This window comes from Panthera uncia, chromosome B1 (genome assembly GCF_023721935.1).
Source record: "Panthera uncia isolate 11264 chromosome B1, Puncia_PCG_1.0, whole genome shotgun sequence".
NCBI classification, from domain to species: Eukaryota; Metazoa; Chordata; class Mammalia; order Carnivora; family Felidae; genus Panthera; species Panthera uncia.
The window spans coordinates 66,906,352-66,926,351 of NC_064811.1; the positions used below are offsets into that span (position 1 = coordinate 66,906,352).

The following is a 20,000-nucleotide window of genomic DNA, read 5'->3' on the forward strand; positions in this document are numbered from 1 at the left end:
CCAGAGCTGTCGAAAAGCAAACCGTCAGGTAAACAACTCAGGCTCTCCCTCCCAGGCACTGGGCGGCTTGCTCTAACTTGCACCACTACCTCCTGTCACAAAGATACTAGGAGTTTGCTTCTCCTCCAGATAAGCACCCAAGAGTGAGTTATCTCAGTCTGCTGGGACCCCAGCTTGGTCCCCTGCCTACTCCTTCATTCTGGCTTTAATACGTCTGTCACCTCTGCATGGATAGAAGTTGAGCTCAGTTCACACGGGCCCTCTTCCCCACTGCAGTGGTTATTAATGAATAAAGTCTATCCTTGCCACTTCAACTAGCGGCCAGCTTATCTTTGACAAAGGTCAGGTGGTAGGGTCCCCTCCCTGAGGGGAGAAAAAAAAACTTCAAGGCAACCTGGCTATATGCATATATGTATGACAACATCCCTCACAACCTTGTAACATGATACCACCTAATCAGGCCGCATGTTTGTGTGTTACAGATGAGAGACAAAGAAATAGAAAATGTATAAAATACTACGCCATGTGGCATTCAGGGCTCAGTTCTTCAGTGGACCCAACTGAGCCCTACCAGCACGAAAAGAGTTGCTTCCTGGGGAAAAAAAAAAAAAAAAAAAGCCTTGGTGTCATGATTCTCTGTGCAAGAATCCTGCTACAGTCAAATCCACATGTTCTTGCCCTTGGGAGCAAGGGTTGTTAGATAGCAGTGCTAACAAGGCTAAGGTTATGAACTTGATCTCTGTATGGCTCTGTCCATATCATGGCCGCATGCGCACACCTCTATCAGGTATTTCTTTTTTTTAATTTTTTTTTTTAATGTTTATTTATTTTTGAGACAGAGAGAGACAGAGCATGAACGGGGGAGGGTCAGAGAGAGAGGGAGACACAGAATCTGAAGCAGGTTCCAGGCTCCGAGCTGTCAGCCCAGAGCCCGATGCGGGGCTTGAACTCACGGACCACGAAATCACGACCTGAGCCGAAGTCGGACGCTCAACCAACTGAGCCACCCAGGCGCCCCCCTATCAGATGTTTCAAGAGTGCCTCTCGTGGATCAGGAGAGACACCAGATTAGAAAGTAGAGATGGCCCAGCACAAACCATTTGCTGCTGGCTTTGTTTTTTTGTTTTTTGGTATCTCATTACTGCTTTAAAAGCTCAGATATCCAGATGGTGTGGCTTGCAGCTTTCACTCAGCTAGAAGACCACCTTCATGTCTGCCTTCAGCCAAACGCCCTTGTCCCTCTGTGTTAGACATTCCCAATTGCCTTGCCCTTTTAGCATCTAGCTCGTGGTCTGCCTCTTTCACCAGGTCTTTCTCAAAAACTCCACCTCCCACTTCTCTGCCTCTAGTGCCTATAAGCATTTATCTTTGGTACACTGTCTCATTCTGTTACCGTCAGTGGCTCACGGTTCATGTAACTGTGTAAGAAACAAGGACCGAACATTCCACCTTTTGTTTTCCATCCATGTCAAGCATCAGGCTAAGTATATTGAAACTGATCAGTTAAATGCATTTAGATATTTTCATTGAGCTTTCGAACAGCTTTGACAAATCTCAACAAAATGAGGTTGAATTCCTTCATAGCTTCTAGGATGGGCAGAGGGCTGTTATTATAATGCTCAAAGTGCTTACAAAGTTACACAGAATCAAATGCCTGTTACTGCACTCTATATGGAGTAGACTGTCTATTGCCTGTGGAGTTTTTCCAATTTTGTGTGTGATCAGGCAATATTATAAAAAGACAATCATTTAGCATGTAGCATTGTAACAGCTAGGCTTTTACATTTACATTGTTGGTAGCCTACATTTTCATAGCTGTACACAGATCTCTTAATTATGATAACACACTTTATGCCCATTTAAGAGAGAAAAAAAGGGGCGCCTGGGTGGCTCAGTCAGCTGGGCATCCACCTTCGGCTCAGGTCATGATCTCATGGCTCATGAGTTCGAGCCCCATGTCAGGATCCGTGCTGACAGGAGCATGGAGCCTGCTTCAGATTCTGTGTCTTCCTCTTTAACTCTCCCCCACTCACACTCCATCTCTCTCTCTCTCACTCTGAAATAAATAATAAACATTAAAAAAAAAAAGAAAAAAAAGTTTGGGAAGATGCCATAGACTAGATGGCTTGTAAAACTCCTCAGAGTTAGGGCTTCAAACTTCCAGTGTCTGTGGGAAAGTTTTCTCTGTGTCCGTTTACTCATCTGTAAAATGGAAATAATAGTATGAGTCATACAGTGTTGTTGTTGGGATTAAATTAGTCACATGAAAGACTTACAACGTACTTGGCACATAGAAATTACTAGGTAAATGACTGTTAAAATAGTCGAAGATGTTAAGGCACGAAGAACTTAGAATGTGGGTCTTTTTGCAAAGTTTCCAATGGATGCCTCAGGTGAATAAAACTTTAAACTGGTCCGGTACTCCAAATCATTGCTAGGGGCGCCTGGGTGGCTCAGTCGGTTAAGCCTCCAACCTCGACTCAGGTCATGATCTCACAGTTCGTGGGTTCGAGCCCCGCATCGGGCTCTGTGCTGACAGCTTGGAGCCTGGAGCCCGCTCCAGATTCTGTGTCTCCCTCTCTCTCTGCCCCTCCCCTGCTCGTGCTCTGTCTCTCTCTCAAAAATAAATAAACAGTAAAAAAAAAAAAAAAAGCTAGAAGGAAAAAAAATCATTGCTACTTATTACCTTTTTTCCTACAGATAACCAGCTAAGTACATTTAAGCTATAAATCTAACAAGGGATGGGAGACAGGTGATATTTAAGTTGTATTTATTTATTTATTTATTTCAATATATGAAGTTTATTGTCAAATTGGTTTCCATACAACACCCAGTGCTCATCCCAAAAGATTCCCTCAATACCCATCACCCACCCTCCCCTCCCTCCCATCCCCCATCAACCCTCAGTTTGTTCTCAGTTTTTAAGAGTCTCTTATGCTTTGGCTCTCTCCCACTCTAACCTCTTTTTTTTTTCCTTCCCCTCCCCCATGGGTTTCTGTTAAGTTTCTCAGGATCCACGTAAGAGTGAAACCATATGGTATCTGTCTTTCTCTGTATGGCTTATTTCACTTAGCATCACACTCTCCAGTTCCATCCACGTTGCTACAAAAGGCCATATTTCATTCTTTCTCATTGACACGTAGTATTCCATTGTGTATATAAACCACAATTTCTTTATCCATTCATCAGTTGATGGACATTTAGGCTCTTTCCATAATTTGGCTATTGTTGAGAGTGCTGCTATAAACATTGGGGTACAAGTGCCCCTATGCATCAGTACTCCTGTATCCCTTGGGTAAATTCCTAGCAGTGCTATTGCTGGGTCATAGGGTAGGTCTATTTTTAATTTTCTGAGGAACCTCCACACTGCTTTCCAGAGTGGCTGCACCAATTTGCATTCCCACCAACAGTGCAAGAGGGTTCCCATTTCTCCACATCCTCTCCAGCATCTATAGTCTCCTGATTGGTTCATTTTGGCCACTCTGACTGGCGTGAGGTGATATCTGAGTGTGGTTTTGATTTGTATTTCCCTGACGAGGAGCGACTTAAGTTGTGTTTAAAGAGAATCTTTGAATTGTTAATTCGGGTAGTACTCATTCTTTGCACAGGTTCCTACTTGGTGTGTGACACTGGGCTTAAGTGCCGGGTGGCATCCAAAGAGGATAAAAAAGGTCTTGGTCCTCCAGGAGGTTTCAAACTAGCAGTATGAAAAAGGACATGCGCATAATGAAGGGCTCAGAATACTTACAGGAGGGAAAGAAGCATGTATGGGGTAGGGATCAGGACGTACTTGGACAATTTCAGCCAGGAGGCAGTATTTGCGCATCTTTAGTTGACAGCTGGGGCATACCGTACATATTAAAGATGCACTGGGTATAGCATTAAAGCAATTAGGAAAGGAAGAGTTTGGAAATCGTGGGAAAATTTTGGGATTTAGTTTAGTTTGATGAAAGGAGGTATTAAGAGAATAATAAAAGGTCTAGCAGCAAAGGCAGGCTGGAGATATGCTGAGGCAATTGGATCTCATTTTGTGGAGGACACTAGATTTCTGAGCAGAGAAATAACGTGCAGGTATCGAAGAAGATGGATTATTAGTGGGAAGGGCGAGAGGTATATTCAAACATCATCCACAGTTCTTAATGTATAATTAAAATGTATTTTTTCATTTTTAAATTATAGAGAGTCTTTAAGAAAAATATGTCTAATAAGTCAGTCATCTTAGAAAATGCTTGTCAGATGGCTTCATGCCTTCTCGGTGGAAGAGGTAATTCCGGGGAAATCAGAAGGCAATCTCAGCAACTCTTCCACTTCTTCTTGCAAAGCCTCTGCTTTTTCGTGCAACAGCATCTGCAATAAAAAATCAAGGCATGAGACCAAAATATGCATTGCCAGAGAATTGTGAACATTTTTACCACCGTCTATTAGATACTTGAATCTTAATACATCAGCGATGTAGACATTAAAACTAATAATGAGACTGAAAAATAGCCACTTAAGAACAAGTGATTATAGTAAATGAAGCTGAGGCATTGAGTTAAAGCCATTTTAGCTGAGCACTGCATTTGGTACACCAAAAATAAAGGAGGTTTAAGACCCTCAAAGATTTGTTTTATTGAAGACTCAGCCACTTAAAAATTAACTTTTAATCTATAAAATGTAAGACAATTTTGCAAAAATTTAATTAGCTCTTGAAAATGTTATCCTTTATATATGCTTTTTATTATTCCTCAAAGTTTAGTATGCGATCTTTTAAAAACCTATCAGTGTTTCAAAGAAAAATTTTATTCAAGCTCCTAAAATTAACATGGCTAATTTCAAAAGAAACATAAAGAGCCAAGAAAGTAGTTCTAAACGTGGCACATAGTAAACGTCAATGAATATTTGCTGAGTAATGATTTTCCCTCTTTCTTTTAAAAACCACAAGTAGGGGCGCCTGGCTGGCTCAGCCAGTAGAACGTGCAACTCTTGATCCTGGGGTTGTAAGTGGGTATAGAGATTGTTTAAAAAAAACAACCCAAAACCAAAACCCAAACAACAACAACTTTAAGAACAAAAGCCCAGAAATCGAGTGTTGGTATTTGTGCAGCTGGGTTTTGTGTATACTGGGGTGTAGTATTTGCATCACTTCTGTTACAAAAGTTTTATAATAAAAAGTTCCGCAAAATCACGTGGAGGAAAAAATCATACGACAAACCCACTCCAAGCGTGGCATTACATAGCATTATATACAGAAGAGATTAAAATGCAATCAGGTAAGCTTTCCAGTAGGTGAGGTAATGGTGACCACGTAAAACTAATCTCCCAATAGATCCTCTAAAAACGATACAGATCAACAAGACCAAGTGAACTGCCCAAAACTCACGGGTCATCATTACTAGAATACAGAGAACACCATCAGCTTCAAATTACTTGTAGTTAAAAATACCTGCCAATTTCCAGCAGAACCATTTTTTTTTACAATTTTTTTTTTAGCTTATTTATTTTGAGAGAGAGAGAGAGCATGAGCAAGGGAGGGGCAGAGAGAGAGGGAGAGAGAGAGAATCTCAAGCAGGCTCCACAGTGTCAGTGTAGAGCCTGACGCAGGGTTTGAATTCACGAACTGTGAGATCATGACCTGAGCCAAAGTCAAGAGCCAGACGCTTAACTGACTAAGCCACCCAGGTGCCCCAGGAATCTGTCGGTGAAACTGTGCTCAAGGAACATCACCTGCACCTAGACTTGATTTAGAATATTAGACCTTGAGACTGAGTCTGATGCCATAAAGGAATAAATCTTGTAGGGATGAGTATATTTTGCATGTGAGAGAAATGTAAGTTATCTGTGACCAGAGAGCAGACACTACAGATGACTGCAGATTATCTGGCACTCCCCTCATGTACAGGTGGGGTCTAATTCCTCTTCCTTTCAACCTGGACTGATCTTAATGGCCTTCTAGTAACAAACAATATACAGCAAAAGTGACACTCCACAACTTCCGAGGTTAGTTCAGAAGACGTCCTGCCTTTTCTGCCTTGATCTCTTGAAATGTTCACTCTCTGGACATTTCCTCTTGAAACTGAGCTGCCATGCTATAACAAAACGAAGCCTCATGGAAAGGCCATATGTAGCTGTTCCAGTTGAAAGCCCCAGATAACAGCCACTTTTCAACTGCCAGCCAAGTGAATGCGCCATCTTGGATTTCCAATTCAGTCAAGCCTTCAGATGACTACAGCCCCAGTCAAAATCTGACTGTAATTGCATGAGACTCCACGTGCGAATCATGCTGTTAAACCTTTCCAGAATTAGGATTCTGGAAACATAAGCAAAATAAAATAGCTGTTTTAAGCCACTAAGTTTTTGAGAGAGAGACAGACACAGAGAGAGAGAGAGAGAGAGAGAACCAGTGGGGAAGGGACAGAGAGGGAGGGAGAGAGAGAATCCCAAGCAGACTCTGCACTGTCAGTGCAGAGCCTGATGTGGGGCTTGAACTCATGACCCTGAGATCATGGTTACTCAAGCTAGTTTCCAAGCAAGTTCAACAGCACACCCTTGGGAGTTTCCGGACAGTTTTGTCAGCATCCCAGTGGGCAGTTTCCTGCTTGCCAGCCTCGGCTGCAACACAACGAAGGAACTTATCTGCTGTCCAGTGAGCCACAGCCACACCCTCTCCAATGAAGTCTGAATCCCATCCCCAGGGGGTGGTGAGGGTGGACACGCTCCTCATGATTCCTTCCCATATTTGTTAAAGTTCTGTTTACCCCTAAGAAACCAACTAGTAATCTTTGTTACTAGTTACTAATTCTTTCTTTTAAACGTTCCTCTTCAAATTACTGTGTGGTTTCCGTTCCTAATAATTAGAGCCTGACAGATATACCCCCCAAAATAAGAAAGTCCAATAACGATGGGGACAGATCAAAAAGACAAATTGGCCTACATCTAGAAAAGGGTAAGTAGGATAGTAAATCGCCTAAAACAAGATTATTTAATATGGATGAAAGAAACGGAAAAGAGAAACCTTTGGAGGCAAAGAGAGCTGTTTTCAAATATGTGAAAAACCACCATATGAACAAAGATAACAGAACAGTTCTAGAGGGTAGTACTTACAATGTAATGGTAGACATTGTAAGCAGGCAACATTTAGCCTCATTATCTTGAGATGCTTTTTGTAACACTACAAGTGTCCAAAAATAGAACTGCCTAATTTTTGAGGTTGTAAGCTCCATGCCAATGTAGGTGCTCAAAGTGGGAAGGCCAGATGTCGGGGATGCTGAGGAAAGGATTTCTGTGAAAAAAGATGAGGAGGCAGAACTCCGTGAGATCCAGCCTTCCTTGTACTTCAGTGAACTCTTGAGATTGTCTAATTTTCAGGAGGTCTTTTTCTCTTTTTAGGAAGCCTTGTATCATAACAGATGCAGTTTTTATCCACATATTGTGAGTATATGCCTTTGTGTCTTGTAGTTAGATGTTTTTGTTTTTATGTCCAAAGTATAAGGCGATAACACTATAAAATATCATGAAGGTTAAAAAAATGGTTTGTTTGCTTACCTTTGCTGATGAAACAATTTGCTTGGCCTGGCGTCTTGATAAATGATCGATTGTTCTTATTAGCACTTCAGGATTTGCATTAGCTAAGTGCGTTAGACTTTTATAACCTGCATTGTACAACTGTTTTGCTCGACCCTAAAAGGTATTACAAAAATCAGTAGGATCAGAATTTGGGATTAGGAAAAACAACTAAGTGTCTTGCTGAAGGGAAAAATTTCACATGCAAGAGACAGAAACAGACGAAGGTAATAAAGTAAATATGAAGAGATAACACAACAGAACCCTGAGAAATTTTAAAAGATGAATTTGGGTGGTTCCAAACTGCAAGATAGCTTTCTGTGTGGCTTAAGTCAACTGATGTGTGTTGCAACCAGGAATGAGAAACCCATTAAGGCACTCAGGTGAGGGGCACTGGTTCAGACTCCCCATCAACATGTTCTAGTCCAATAGCCTTAAAATGTGTTCACCATCTACTCAGGGGACCACTGGGGTGTGTGTGTGCGCGCACGCGCGTGTGTGTTCCCGAGCAGAAGAATGCTTCTGATTGAATAACAGAATAAGCTGAAACCAAGAGTTGGTTAAAAACACAGAGCTGAGAAACCAGCTGAGGATGCTTTCTTCTCACCCTCTTAGGAAATGGAAATCAGCCTTGTTGCCACCAAATAACCCCTTCCTGAAACAAGCATCTAGTCTAACCTGACAGAAGGTAATTCGTCATTAGAGTGGAGGAAGGGAGAGATGGCTAAGGACGAATGGAAGCACACATATACTTGGGGAGTATCAGTTTTAGCCCTACTGTTACTCTATTTTCACAAATGTGATTTTTCATCAGGGCTGCTGCCAGATTAACAGTGGATTTCTGGGAGGCCATGGCAGGAATTTATTTAAAAAGAAAAACAATCAACTCTCATGGCAAATGAGGAATAAGTCCGTTATTATGACTTACCTCATGATAACACTTCACAAAAGAGTAAAATCTGATTTTCCTGTTAGTTGAAATCATCCCAGTTGGGAAACTGGGATGGGAAGCTACTAACCTCTAAAACTCCAGTCACTTCCATGAGGGGAATGAGCTCTGCCTTTACACAGTAAGTCAACTTCTTGGTAAGTTCTACCAAAAGGGCTTTATAAACCCAAAACTCCTCAAGTTCCTGCAGAACACAAAGAAACATACAGAATTAATTTAAATCTGGCAAGTTATTTCGAAGTTTGGTTGGTGTGGTAATGGGCTGAGAGAGGATGTTTCCTTATGTAAGTTCTGAAACTTGGGGTAAGCCGGAGATGAACAATAATTCCAGGCAAAATTATTCTAAAGAAACACTGCAGAGACAGAGGAATCTGATGAAGTGGTTTTGGGATGAGGAAGAAGATTAAAAACTGAAAAATAGGTCAGTAAGAAGAGTTCTGTTCACTTTTATCAAAACACCAGCGAGTGAATGGATAGTTTTTCTTTCCCAAATGACTGAAAACAATTCCCACCTCTGGGAATTTATCCTGTAGACAGAATATTACATGTGGAAGAATTCTGATGCAAGATGCAGCAATATTTAAAGCAGCAAAAATATCAGAAGCAATATTTAAGACAATAAAAATAATGGAAACCCTGGGTCAATAACTGTTAAAGCTGGGTGGGTATTTATTACATTGTCTAATTTTATGTTTGAGATTTTCTAGAATAGTTTTTTTTTAAAGGTCACTTTCTAACCTTGGAGTGTCATTGTGAGCACATGTGATACGTGGAACAGCATTAGCTGGCTATTTTGTGGTCCCTAGAAAAGCAGTCCATGCACTAAAGATGACACAGTGAAGAGAAGAAAACCTTGGACAGAACTAGGATCCAGAAACCCTGGCACCGCCTTTGCTCTAGCTTTCCTGTTACATTTGATAATCTTTTTTCCTCACTAAACTTTATTGGGCTTTCCCATTACTTGTAGCTAAAGGTGCCTTAGTTAATACTATTGATTTTATACTACTTACGTAACTTTTTAAAAAGAAAAAAAAAACACTTTAAAATACTGAAAATACACTCATGAGAGCACAAGTTGTCAGGTAGATTGTTTCCAGGATCAAACATCCAATTATAGTTGTTTTTCAAGTTCAATGTATAGATTCTTTTACTCGAACACTTCTATGCAGCTGAAGTCCTTATAGTCCTAAGTAAACTAAGGATGGAATATTAGGGGAAGTGCCTTTATATACGAAGAACAACAAACATAGAAAACTCAAGAAAACATATTTTAAAGGCTAGCCTCTCCTTATTACCCATAGTTTTTGTCTATAGCTTAGCTAGCATGTGATTAGAGAATGTGAGCTAATATCTAAAACTCAGCATAAGTAGGAGATATTTAGAAATGTGAATTTGCTAAAATAATTATCATTCACCCCAAAGTCAAGTATTTTGGATTATTTACTCATTAGTACGTATTATAGAGTTAATTGCCATTATACATACACAGAATATGGGGATTTAAGATGGGGAAAGTGAAGATTTTAAATTTAAAAATAAAATTCATGGGGCAGCTGATTGGCTTAATCGGTTAAGTGTCTGACACTTGATTTGGCTCAGATCACAATCTCATGGTTCATGAATTCAGTCCCTGCATCGGGCTGTGTGCTCATGGTGTGGAGCCTGCTTGGGATTCTCTCTCTCCCTCCCTCTCTGTCCCTCCCCCAATCACTCTCATGCTCTCTCTTTCTCTCTCAAAATAATAAACTTTAAAAAAAACCATAACATATATACTTTAAAAAATAAATAAAATTCATGGGAGGAAAATGTTTTTAAAAAATTGAGTATAGGAACAAATATGGAAAGGATTATTACACTGCTCAATTAGAAGAAATTTAAATGAGCAAAAAAAGGCTTATATTATAAATTCATCAAAAAAATTATCCAAGAAGAAAAATCTGATAAGCTTTGTTGTGTTATTTAAGGACACTCTGAAAGCTTCTTTTAGGAAAGTCACCCAAATGCATATGGCCAAAATAGCTTTCTTCTTGAATTATCTTATAAACTAAACACTTGACATAGAAACCTAAAGCAGCTGCCAAATGCTGGAATCAAAAATGACAAAATACTATGGAAATCAAGAGTCACAAAGTAGCTGCCGGATATTGGTAACACACTAATGAAATACTTTACATGGTTATCACTCATGAGAAGGATTCTCCCACAGATTCTACATCAATGGAGAATTGTTTTAAAAGTTGATTTCAAATACTTGTAACTATTAAAAAATTTTTTTTTAATGTTTATTTTTATTTTTTGAGAGAGAGAGAGACAGAGAGTGAGTGTGAGTGGGGGAGGGGCAGAGATAGAGGGAGCCACAGAATCCAAAGCAGGCTCCAGGCTGTAAGTTGTGAGCACAGTGTGCGGCAGGGCTCAAACTCACAGACTGTGAGATCATGACCTGAGCCGAAGCAGACGCTTAACCAACTGAGCCACCGAGCACCCCTTTAACTTTTTTTAAGTTTATTTATTTATTTTGACAGACAGAGAGACAGAGCAATTGGGGGAGGGGCAGAGAGAGAGGAAGAGAGAGAAAATCCCAGGCAGGCTCTGCGTTGTTAGAGCAGAGCCCTACATGGGGCTCGAACCCACAAACTGTAAGATCATGACCTGAGCCGAAACCAAGAGTCAGATGCTCAACCCAATGAGCCACCCAAGCGCCCCCAAATACTTGTAACTATTAACAGCGGTTCTAAGAGTAGGGATAACTAGGTGCTTTCTACTTGTTCACTATATATTTTAGTTGATTTTGTCATTTTTGTATCTTTACTATAAGCTAGTATATATAGTACTTTTTAAGCAGATAAAAACAAGTATAGGTCAACAATGAGAAAATAATGACTAAATGGTTTATGAGTTTGGTAGCAGTTAAAACAAAAAGATGCACAAAGCATGTGTCATCTGTTTAATGGAATTACCTCACAGAAATGTAGCACACAAGAGGAGAACGTGGCAGCTCCAGTAAGAAGACTCTGTATATATCCTCGAGGCATGTTAAATTTTTCAGACACACTCCAAATGTTGGTCTCTTTGAGCAGGGCATAAAGAACAAAAGACAGGTATAGTCTGTTGACAATGTCCTTGTCCACCTTCTAGAAAGACACAATCAAATACATTTATGTACTGGACCTGCTAAAAATGTACATTATATTGAAATTGGACAAAGGTAATGGGAATGAAGTTACACTACAGGAAAGTAAGAATAGAATGATTCCACAGAAATAAAACTAAGTTCTAACATATGTACTTTATAGTAATTCAAATTACCATTTTTCCATGTATAAAAAAAAGAAATGTGCCAAATTATTTCCAATTTAAACTTCCTTCTACAGGGAAGCTGGAGTGGGCTGGATTGTGTTTGTTCCCCCCCCCCCCCCCAAAGATATGTTTAAGTCCTAACCTGTGGTACCTGTGAATGTGATGTTATTCGGAAATAGGATGTTTGCAGATGTAATTAGTTAAAGATCTTGAGATGAAATCATCCTGGATTTACGGTAGACTACCTTTGGGGCTTTGTATTCAATGACTGGTGTCTTTATAAAGAGGAGTGGACACAGAGTGACACAGACAAGAAGGCTATGTGAAGATGGCACTGTCCAACGGAGACACTGGGTGGGGGGATGCGTTTACAAGCCAAGGGATGCCACAGATTGCCAGCAACCACCAAAAGCTAGGAGACAGGAAAGATGTTTTCTTCCTCAGTGCCTCCAGAAGGAGCCATCTTGATTTCAGATGTCTGGCTTCCTGAACTGTGAGAGAATAAATTTCTCTTGTTTTAACACACTGAGTTTGTGCTAATTGTTACAGTAGCCCTAGGAAAAAAAGTACAGGAAGGGAAGGAGTTGGGAAGGCTTTTACATTTACTGTGCTATTTGTAGGTTGTATGTAAGTGTGAATGTGATTAGACAAATGCATTTATTTAGAAAGGTATGTTAGGGGCGCCTGGGTGGCTCGGTCGGTTGAGCGTCCGACTTCGGCTCAGGTCACGATCTCACGGTCCGTGAGTTCGAGCCCCGCGTCGGGCTCTGGGCTGACGGCTCAGAGCCTGGAGCCTGCTTCCGATTCTGTGTCTTCCTCTCTCTCTGCCCCTCCCCTGTTCATGCTCTGTCTCTCTTTGTCTCAAAAATAAATAAACGTTAAAAAAAAAAAAAAAAGAAAGGTATGTTAATAAGTTGCCCACATTGTAAACTAAGAGTAAATGTTGGATTCTATGATTTCCACATGGTTATGATAATTAATGTTTCCAAAGTTAAAACACTGGCAGAGAAAAACGCCTCCTATAGTTGACAATTTGTGTACCTGCTTTTGCCTATGGTGTCTAGGGACCAGTTCATGTGTAAAGTATTTCATAGTCAATATCAAGCTACCTTAGAAACTGAGTAGCTCATGCTTAAAATCAGAGTAAAGAAAGGATGAACTTGAGAGAGAAAAAGTCAGTATAAAATATAAAATGATATCCTCTATGATAAAAGAATGTTTGGGATGAGAATTTAGGGTGGCATATCGAAGGCTGCATGAATTACAGATTCTGCATGTTGATACTGGATCACCTTTTAAAAAGCATTAAGCTGAAAAATCATGATAGCTGAATTGCCAGTAGGGAGAGATTGCTTTTTAATTCCCAATTTTAGTGCACCTTCATTATTAACTATAATTTGAGTCAAAGTAGATTTTGCTTAGAATGGATTTTCTAAGCCAAGAAAAGTGATATAATTATATTACATGGTAAGATAAGGTGTTTTATGCCAATTTCAAGATCTTTTACAAGAAATGTGTAAAGAAAAGTGGAGATGTCATTTTCAATGTGGAGAAATAAAGTCGATTTTAAGTAAATATGTTCTCTAGAATTTAAATCAACTGAACATTTATTGACTATGTTTCATTAAAATGCAACAAAAATAAATTCTGATTTAAGTTTTAAAAGATGTATTATTCTAATAGGATTTTGTAAATGTTTATTATTTGGTAATGAGTTCTAAATTAATATGATTTTGTTTTCATTTTATATTTTAAAGTTGGATATAAAAGGTTTGTTTTAAGAAATATTTTTATTTAACATTTTAAACATTTAAAACAATGTAGCTATTTCTGAGGTAAAAGACCCAATCAAAATACTGGGATAACATGAACACTGAAACATATATTTATTTGGGATTTTTCTTGTTTCTTGAATAGGCCTGGATTGCGATGTATTTTCCTCTCAGGACTGCCTTCGCTGCATCCCAAAGTGTTTGGATTGTTGTATTTTCATTTTCGTTTGTTTCCATATATTTTTTAATTTCTTCTCTAATTGCCTGGTTGACCCACTCATTCTTTGGTAGGGTGTTCTTTAACCTCCATGCTTTTGGAGGTTTTCCAGACTTTTTCCTGTGGTTGATTTCAAGCTTCATAGCATTGTGGTCTGAAAGTATGCATGGTATCATTTCAATTCTTGTATACTTATGAAGGGCTGTTTTGTGACCCAGTATATGATCTATCTTGGAGAATGTTCCATGTGCACTCGAGAAGAAAGTATATTCTGTTGCTTTGGGATGCAGAGTTCTAAATATATCTGTCACGTCCATCTGATCCAATGTGTCATTCAGGGCCCTTGTTTCTTTATTGACCATGTGTCTAGATGATCTATCCATTTCTGTAAGTGGAGTGTTAAAGTCCCCTGCAATTACCACATTCTTATCCATAAGGTTGCTTATGTTTATGAGTTATTGTTTTATATATTTGGGGGCTCCGGTATTCGGCGCATAGACATTTATAATAGTTAGCTCTTCCTGGTGGATAGACCCTGTAATTATTATATAATGCCCTTCTTCATCTCTTGTTACAGCCTTTAATTTAAAGTCTAGTTTGTCTGATATAGGTATGGCTACTCCAGCTTTCTTTTGGCTTCCAGTAGCATGATAAATAGTTCTCCATCCCCTGAAACATATATTTATAATTTTATGATATAGCAGTACCTGAGACAGGGCATCAGTTAATTCAAATGTGAGTGAACACCACTTTCACTTTGCAAAATATAATTAGTAATATTTATGTAAATTCAAAGATATAGGGGGAAATGGTAGGTAAGATAATTAGATTTCAATAAAGATTGGATTACCAGAAAAAATTAAAAATGAAAAAAAGTATATTATACTGTGGAAAATGATATTAACTTAAGGAATTTGAAGGTATATTTGCCAATCATTTCCATTCCTCTTAAAGTTAGTGTATTAGACACTTGCTTCATATGTGTTGACTAAACTTCAAAACCCCAAAATATAAGATATTGCACAAAAAGTATTAACTTATCCACTTCAACCTTCTACAGAAGATACTTCAAGTACTAGACTGGGAGTTCTTCAAGGACAACAAACAACAATAACAAAAACCTCAAACCCATCCTGTCTTAGAAGCCCTGACACCAAGCAGAAGGCCTAATAAAAAGTTTCTAGGGGTGTATAAAAAAAAAAAAAAGTTTCTAGAGGGGCACGTGGCTGGCTCAGTCAGTAGAGTGTTTGATTCTTGATCTCAGGGTTGTGAGTTTGAGCCCCATGCTGGGCGTAGAGATTATTTAAAAAAAAAAAAAAAGCTTCTAGAAAATACCTTTTTCTCCCTTGAACTGAACTTATTTCAGGATTATATACTATGATAAAAACATTTTATAAGTATTTTACAATTTTTATAATGTAAGGCATCAGTAGCTTAAGAAAAATAAGGCTTACTTTCTCCTATGACAAGAAGCTTATATGTGCATGACAGTGTTTCAGAAATACAAAGGTACACCCACAAAAAAAGAACATCACATCATCCAAAAATAAATACTATTTTTAAAAAATGCCCAAATTTCTGGTCCTGAGAATGTTTTAAAAAATAAACTGGGAATTATATTAACTTAAAGAAAAAAAACATGAAACAAAAAGATCAAATCAACAAAAGAGATGATATAACAGCATTAATTTTGTTAAATCAACTTATTTAGGAAGAGAAAAAAAAACTATGGTACCTTCCTTATAGCTTGACCTGATGCTTTCTTCCCAATAAAGTTTTCAGAGACTCCAAGAAGAGCAGCTACATTTTGTTCTGCTGGACTGAGCTGGCTAAACTACATTAAAAAAGAGTAAACATAGAGAAAAATCAAACTGTAACTTTTAAAAATCCACCATTTGAACCAAATCCAGTACTTCCTGTGATATTACATTGTCATGGTTTTAAAGGATAGGAAGAAACGACACAAATTTTATTAACACATATTTCAAGCTCAAAAAACGTTATTAAAATATAACATATATTAGTAGAACATTTGAAGACAGAGTCACAAGCACTATGACCATGGACTACGGTTTCCATGGACTATGTGGTTATGTTTAATACTGAGATGTTTGGGGGAGAGAGAGAAGAGAGTTAAGCTTTTGAAAGTAAATGCATTGTATAGTACCACTTAAAAAAACTTAGTTACAGGATGCATGGGTGGTTCAGTGGCTTAAGTGCCAGACTCTTGATTTTGGCTCAGGTCAGGATCTCATGGTTTGGGAGATTGAGCCCCACGTCGGGCTCTGTGCTGACAGCGAGAGGCCTGCTTGTGAGTCTCTTTCTCCCTGTCTCTCTGCCCCTCCCCTGCTCATGAGCGTGTGCCCTCACTCTCTCAAAATAAGTAAACATCAAAAAAAAACAAAAAAAAACAAAAACAAAAACACAACTTAGTTACAATTTAAAAATATGACATTAAAAAGAAAGTTAATTTCCTGCAATTAAAAGCCACATACTGCCTCTGCCTCATACATGTTCATGTCTCTGCCCTGTTATAGTAGAATCGTAACAAACCATACTCGACCACCTGGTTTTGTGACAAGCAGGATCAGTTCCACCTTGCTATTGGTGATAAAACTGACATTCCTTCTCAGGTGTTAACATCACTGGACCCATCATGCTTGGCTCTGATAGAGCTGTCATATAATTAAACTCTCAAAAAACAACTTTCACAATTTTCTTCACATTCTAGGCATTATAAAATGGAGTGGTCACCAAATCATAACGATAACTATCTTTGGGGAATGGGACCAGGGATGATCTTCTTTTCTTTATTGGACGTTTCTTTATTTTTTCTATAATGAACATGTTCATATTTAACAGAAAAGTACTATTTAAGTTAAATAAACCAAAAATGCTATGGCCATATTACTATTTTAAAAACTGAAACATGAAAGGCCCAATTTCATATATATTTTAGCAGAGAAAAAAAAGTGAATAATCACTTAACAAAAATTACATCGTCATTAATAAATAAAATAGTCTATATTGAAGAACCTTGTATTCTCACCTGCCTGAAGTATATCATCCAGTCTGGGTCACACTGAGAAGCCATATCATAGGGAGTTGTTAGGTAAATTAGGTGAAGAAGGCTTTCGAGTACAAGTCCTTCGAGACCTTTCTTCAAGTCTCTGTAGAGAATGTCACAATAAGCCAAATCTATAGTTCCTAAAAGAAGATACACACATTTATGTCTCATAATTGCCAAAGAGGAAAAAAGGTGAATTTTAAAAAGGTCTTATTTAGAAGTTACCTAAATATAGCAAAAAGTCTTTAAAATCTCTTTAAAAAATGTTTTTTGAGTCCAGTATAGTAACTGTGTTATATTAGTTTCAGGGGTACAATGTAGTGATTCAACAATTCTATATATTACTCGGTGTTCATCATGATGAGTGTACTCTTAATCCCCTTCACCTGTTTCACCCATCTGCCCCACCCAAACCGCTTCTTAATTAATTCAGCACATTTGGAGGTCATTTTGATTGTATATACCAACATTTAACAAGTACATACCAACTACTCTGTTTTTGGAAATCTAACCCAGAGAAACATTTCCACACATACCAAAAATACATACATGGAAATGCACACTGCAGCTTTGTTTATAATTGAGAAAAATAAAAAACAGTGCAAATGTCCGTCAACAGGAGAATGGCTAATTAAATTACAGAATTCACAGTATGAATGATTACAGTAGAAAAAGAAAAATGAGGTATATTTAAAGGGACTGACATGTTAAGATTCTCCTAATATTTTAAGTGAGAAAAGCAATTGCCAAAAAATGCTTCCAGCTATGATTTCATTCTTAAAAATAAAATATAAAATAATATGTAAATTATATGCATAAACAGATGCATAAAATAATCTATACACATGTACACACACACACACACATATATACACATACACATATTAATCTATATATAAGATAATACATGGAAGGATACACATCAAATTATTAACAGTGGTTGCCCCTGGGAGAGTGGAAATGGGTCAGGAGAATGGGATTTTCCTTTACATAATTCTAAGTTCTAAGGATTTTTTTAAACAATAGAAATGTATTATTTTTCATTAAGTAAATTATGATGTAGCCATTAAGAAAAAACTATTCACTGTCATACCATGGAATAATTTCCAAGATATTATATTAAGCAAAAAAAGCAAATTCTGGAATACAAATGATTGTTTATTTAAAAGCAAAAGCTTAAGAAAATCTTAAATTTGTATATATGTATATATTATGTTTTGAAATGAAATGTACAGAAAATGTCTGAAAAGACATACACCAAATTGCTATTCTTGGTAGGATATTCAGATTTGTATGATTGCTAGGGGAGAGGGATATGAAAGGGGGATGACCATCTTTTCCCTCAAATACTTCTGCAGTACCCTAAATTACTTGTAATTCAACTTTTTATTTACTAAAAAAACTTTTTTTGAAAGTCAGCTCTACCAGCAAGAACTCATGACCCCAAGATCAAGAGTCGCATGTTCTACCAACTGAGCCAGACAGGCTCCCATATTTTTCAACTTTTAAAAGCTAAAGTAGTTTGACAGTTTATAAACTTAATGTTATTAATATGAACTTACAATTCCAATTTAAAGAAACAGAATGATGTAATTTCTATTTTTTTTCCCAGCACATTTCGTCAGAAAGTTAGGGAAACTCTTACCCTTAAAAGAAGCTCGTCCCAGTTTTGTAATATGAAAACTATGTTGGAACTCTTCTTCAGACTTATCCGTAGTGTCTTTTTGTAGGAGTCCTTTTTCTGTCAGGTATCTAAGTGATTCCACAGTTATTTCCCACAGGCTTTTTTCTTTCAACAAAATTTTTTGCTGAACACCAAAAAATGTACCATTCATAAAGTGATAGATGTCATCAAGATTTGTTGCAATCTGAAACAATTCAGGACATCATTGGGACATTGTCCTTAATTCAAGGCATCATTTTGAATGCATGTTAATCTCCATACCTCAAAATTATTGAAATAAATTATATAAAGTCAACATACTTACATATATAAAGATAATTTTATAGTGGGATTTTTAAATTAATATGAAACAAGTTAAAGAAGTATCATATTCATACTTTTTATGAAAATCTACAGTTTTCATTAAAAAACTGCTCAGATTTTTGAATTTTTCACAGTAATCTCCAAAGCTGTGCTCTCTGTTTACTCTCCAGCCAATTATCCCAAATTCCCACTCAACCTCCTTCAGAAATCCCTTCACCTCTTCCTTTCAAGCCACCTGTGAAAGCATTCTTTAGCAATAAAAATTGTATTAAAACACACACACACACACACACACACACACACACACACACACACACGTAAAACACAACTGAAAGTCTCCTCTGAAACAGGATCAGGCAATACTTCCAACATATCACCTAAAAATAAACAGTTTTCTCTTTTTGTCTCTCTTACCCCTGCTCTTTTGCTGCCTGTCTCTCCTCCCCCTTGTAGTCACTATTTAAAATCTATAATGGCAATTATAAGTAATACTTAACCCTCCATTTGGTATTCAGATGTAGAGTTGATGCTAAATTAGAATAATATTATATTAGCCAATTTAATGAAATCAGCATATTATACTAAAATATAGTCAATCAATAAGCATATTTTTCTCACAATTCTGGTGATAGTTTCAATTGGAAAACTTTAGGTATTTCATAGTAAACCAATATGAGGGTTAACAAAAAAATATGAGGCACAGACATTTCCTATTGCTTTTCTTCCTTTTAATAAAACTCATTCTTTTTTTTTTTTAAACATTTATTTATTTGGGAGGGGGCAGAAAGAGAGGGAGAAAGATAATCCCAAGCAGGCTCTGTACTGTCAGTGCAGAGCCCAATGGGGGGCTTGAACCCACAGACCATGAGATCATGACCTGAGCCAAAATGAAGAGTCTGACGCCCAACCGACTGAGGCACCAGCCACCCCTTAATAAAATTCATTCTTAATATAGTATTCAATTAAGCCAAAACTGCATTTTTAAGATATTCAAAACTGATACTCAGTTTGTAGATTATTACTTAATTCAAAGGTATGCAGGAATCAGAGATAAAACATACAGGGTGTCTGAAATATGGCTGTGATAAATAAATGATACCTAGAGGCTCCCTGAATGCGATGGCCCAACCACTGTTATGTCGTCTCATTAATTCCTGGAGTTTCCTTCT

General features: G+C 37.7%; 1 protein-coding gene across 7 annotated transcripts in view; it reads right to left on the reverse strand.

The window, feature by feature from the left end:
* Positions 1-3,358: 3,358 nt before the first annotated feature.
* Positions 3,359-20,000, reverse strand: part of HELQ (helicase, POLQ like) — a 42,701-nt gene continuing 26,059 nt past the window's right edge. For 5 of the 7 annotated variants that reach the window (XM_049630795.1, XM_049630796.1, XM_049630797.1 and 2 more), the window contains 7 exons: positions 18,490-18,712; positions 16,827-16,984; positions 15,513-15,611; positions 11,449-11,622; positions 8,562-8,675; positions 7,525-7,659; positions 3,359-4,347 (listed from right to left, as the gene is read on the reverse strand). In XM_049630795.1, the coding sequence (XP_049486752.1) occupies positions 4,243-4,347; positions 7,525-7,659; positions 8,562-8,675; positions 11,449-11,622; positions 15,513-15,611; positions 16,827-16,984; positions 18,490-18,712 (1,008 nt within the window). In that variant the 3' untranslated portion in view covers positions 3,359-4,242. Of the gene's footprint in view, positions 4,348-7,083; positions 7,262-7,524; positions 7,660-8,561; positions 8,676-11,448; positions 11,623-15,512; positions 15,612-16,826; positions 16,985-18,489; positions 18,713-20,000 lie in introns of those variants that run through there. The other 2 variants (XR_007457816.1, XR_007457817.1) reach the window with 2 other exon arrangements.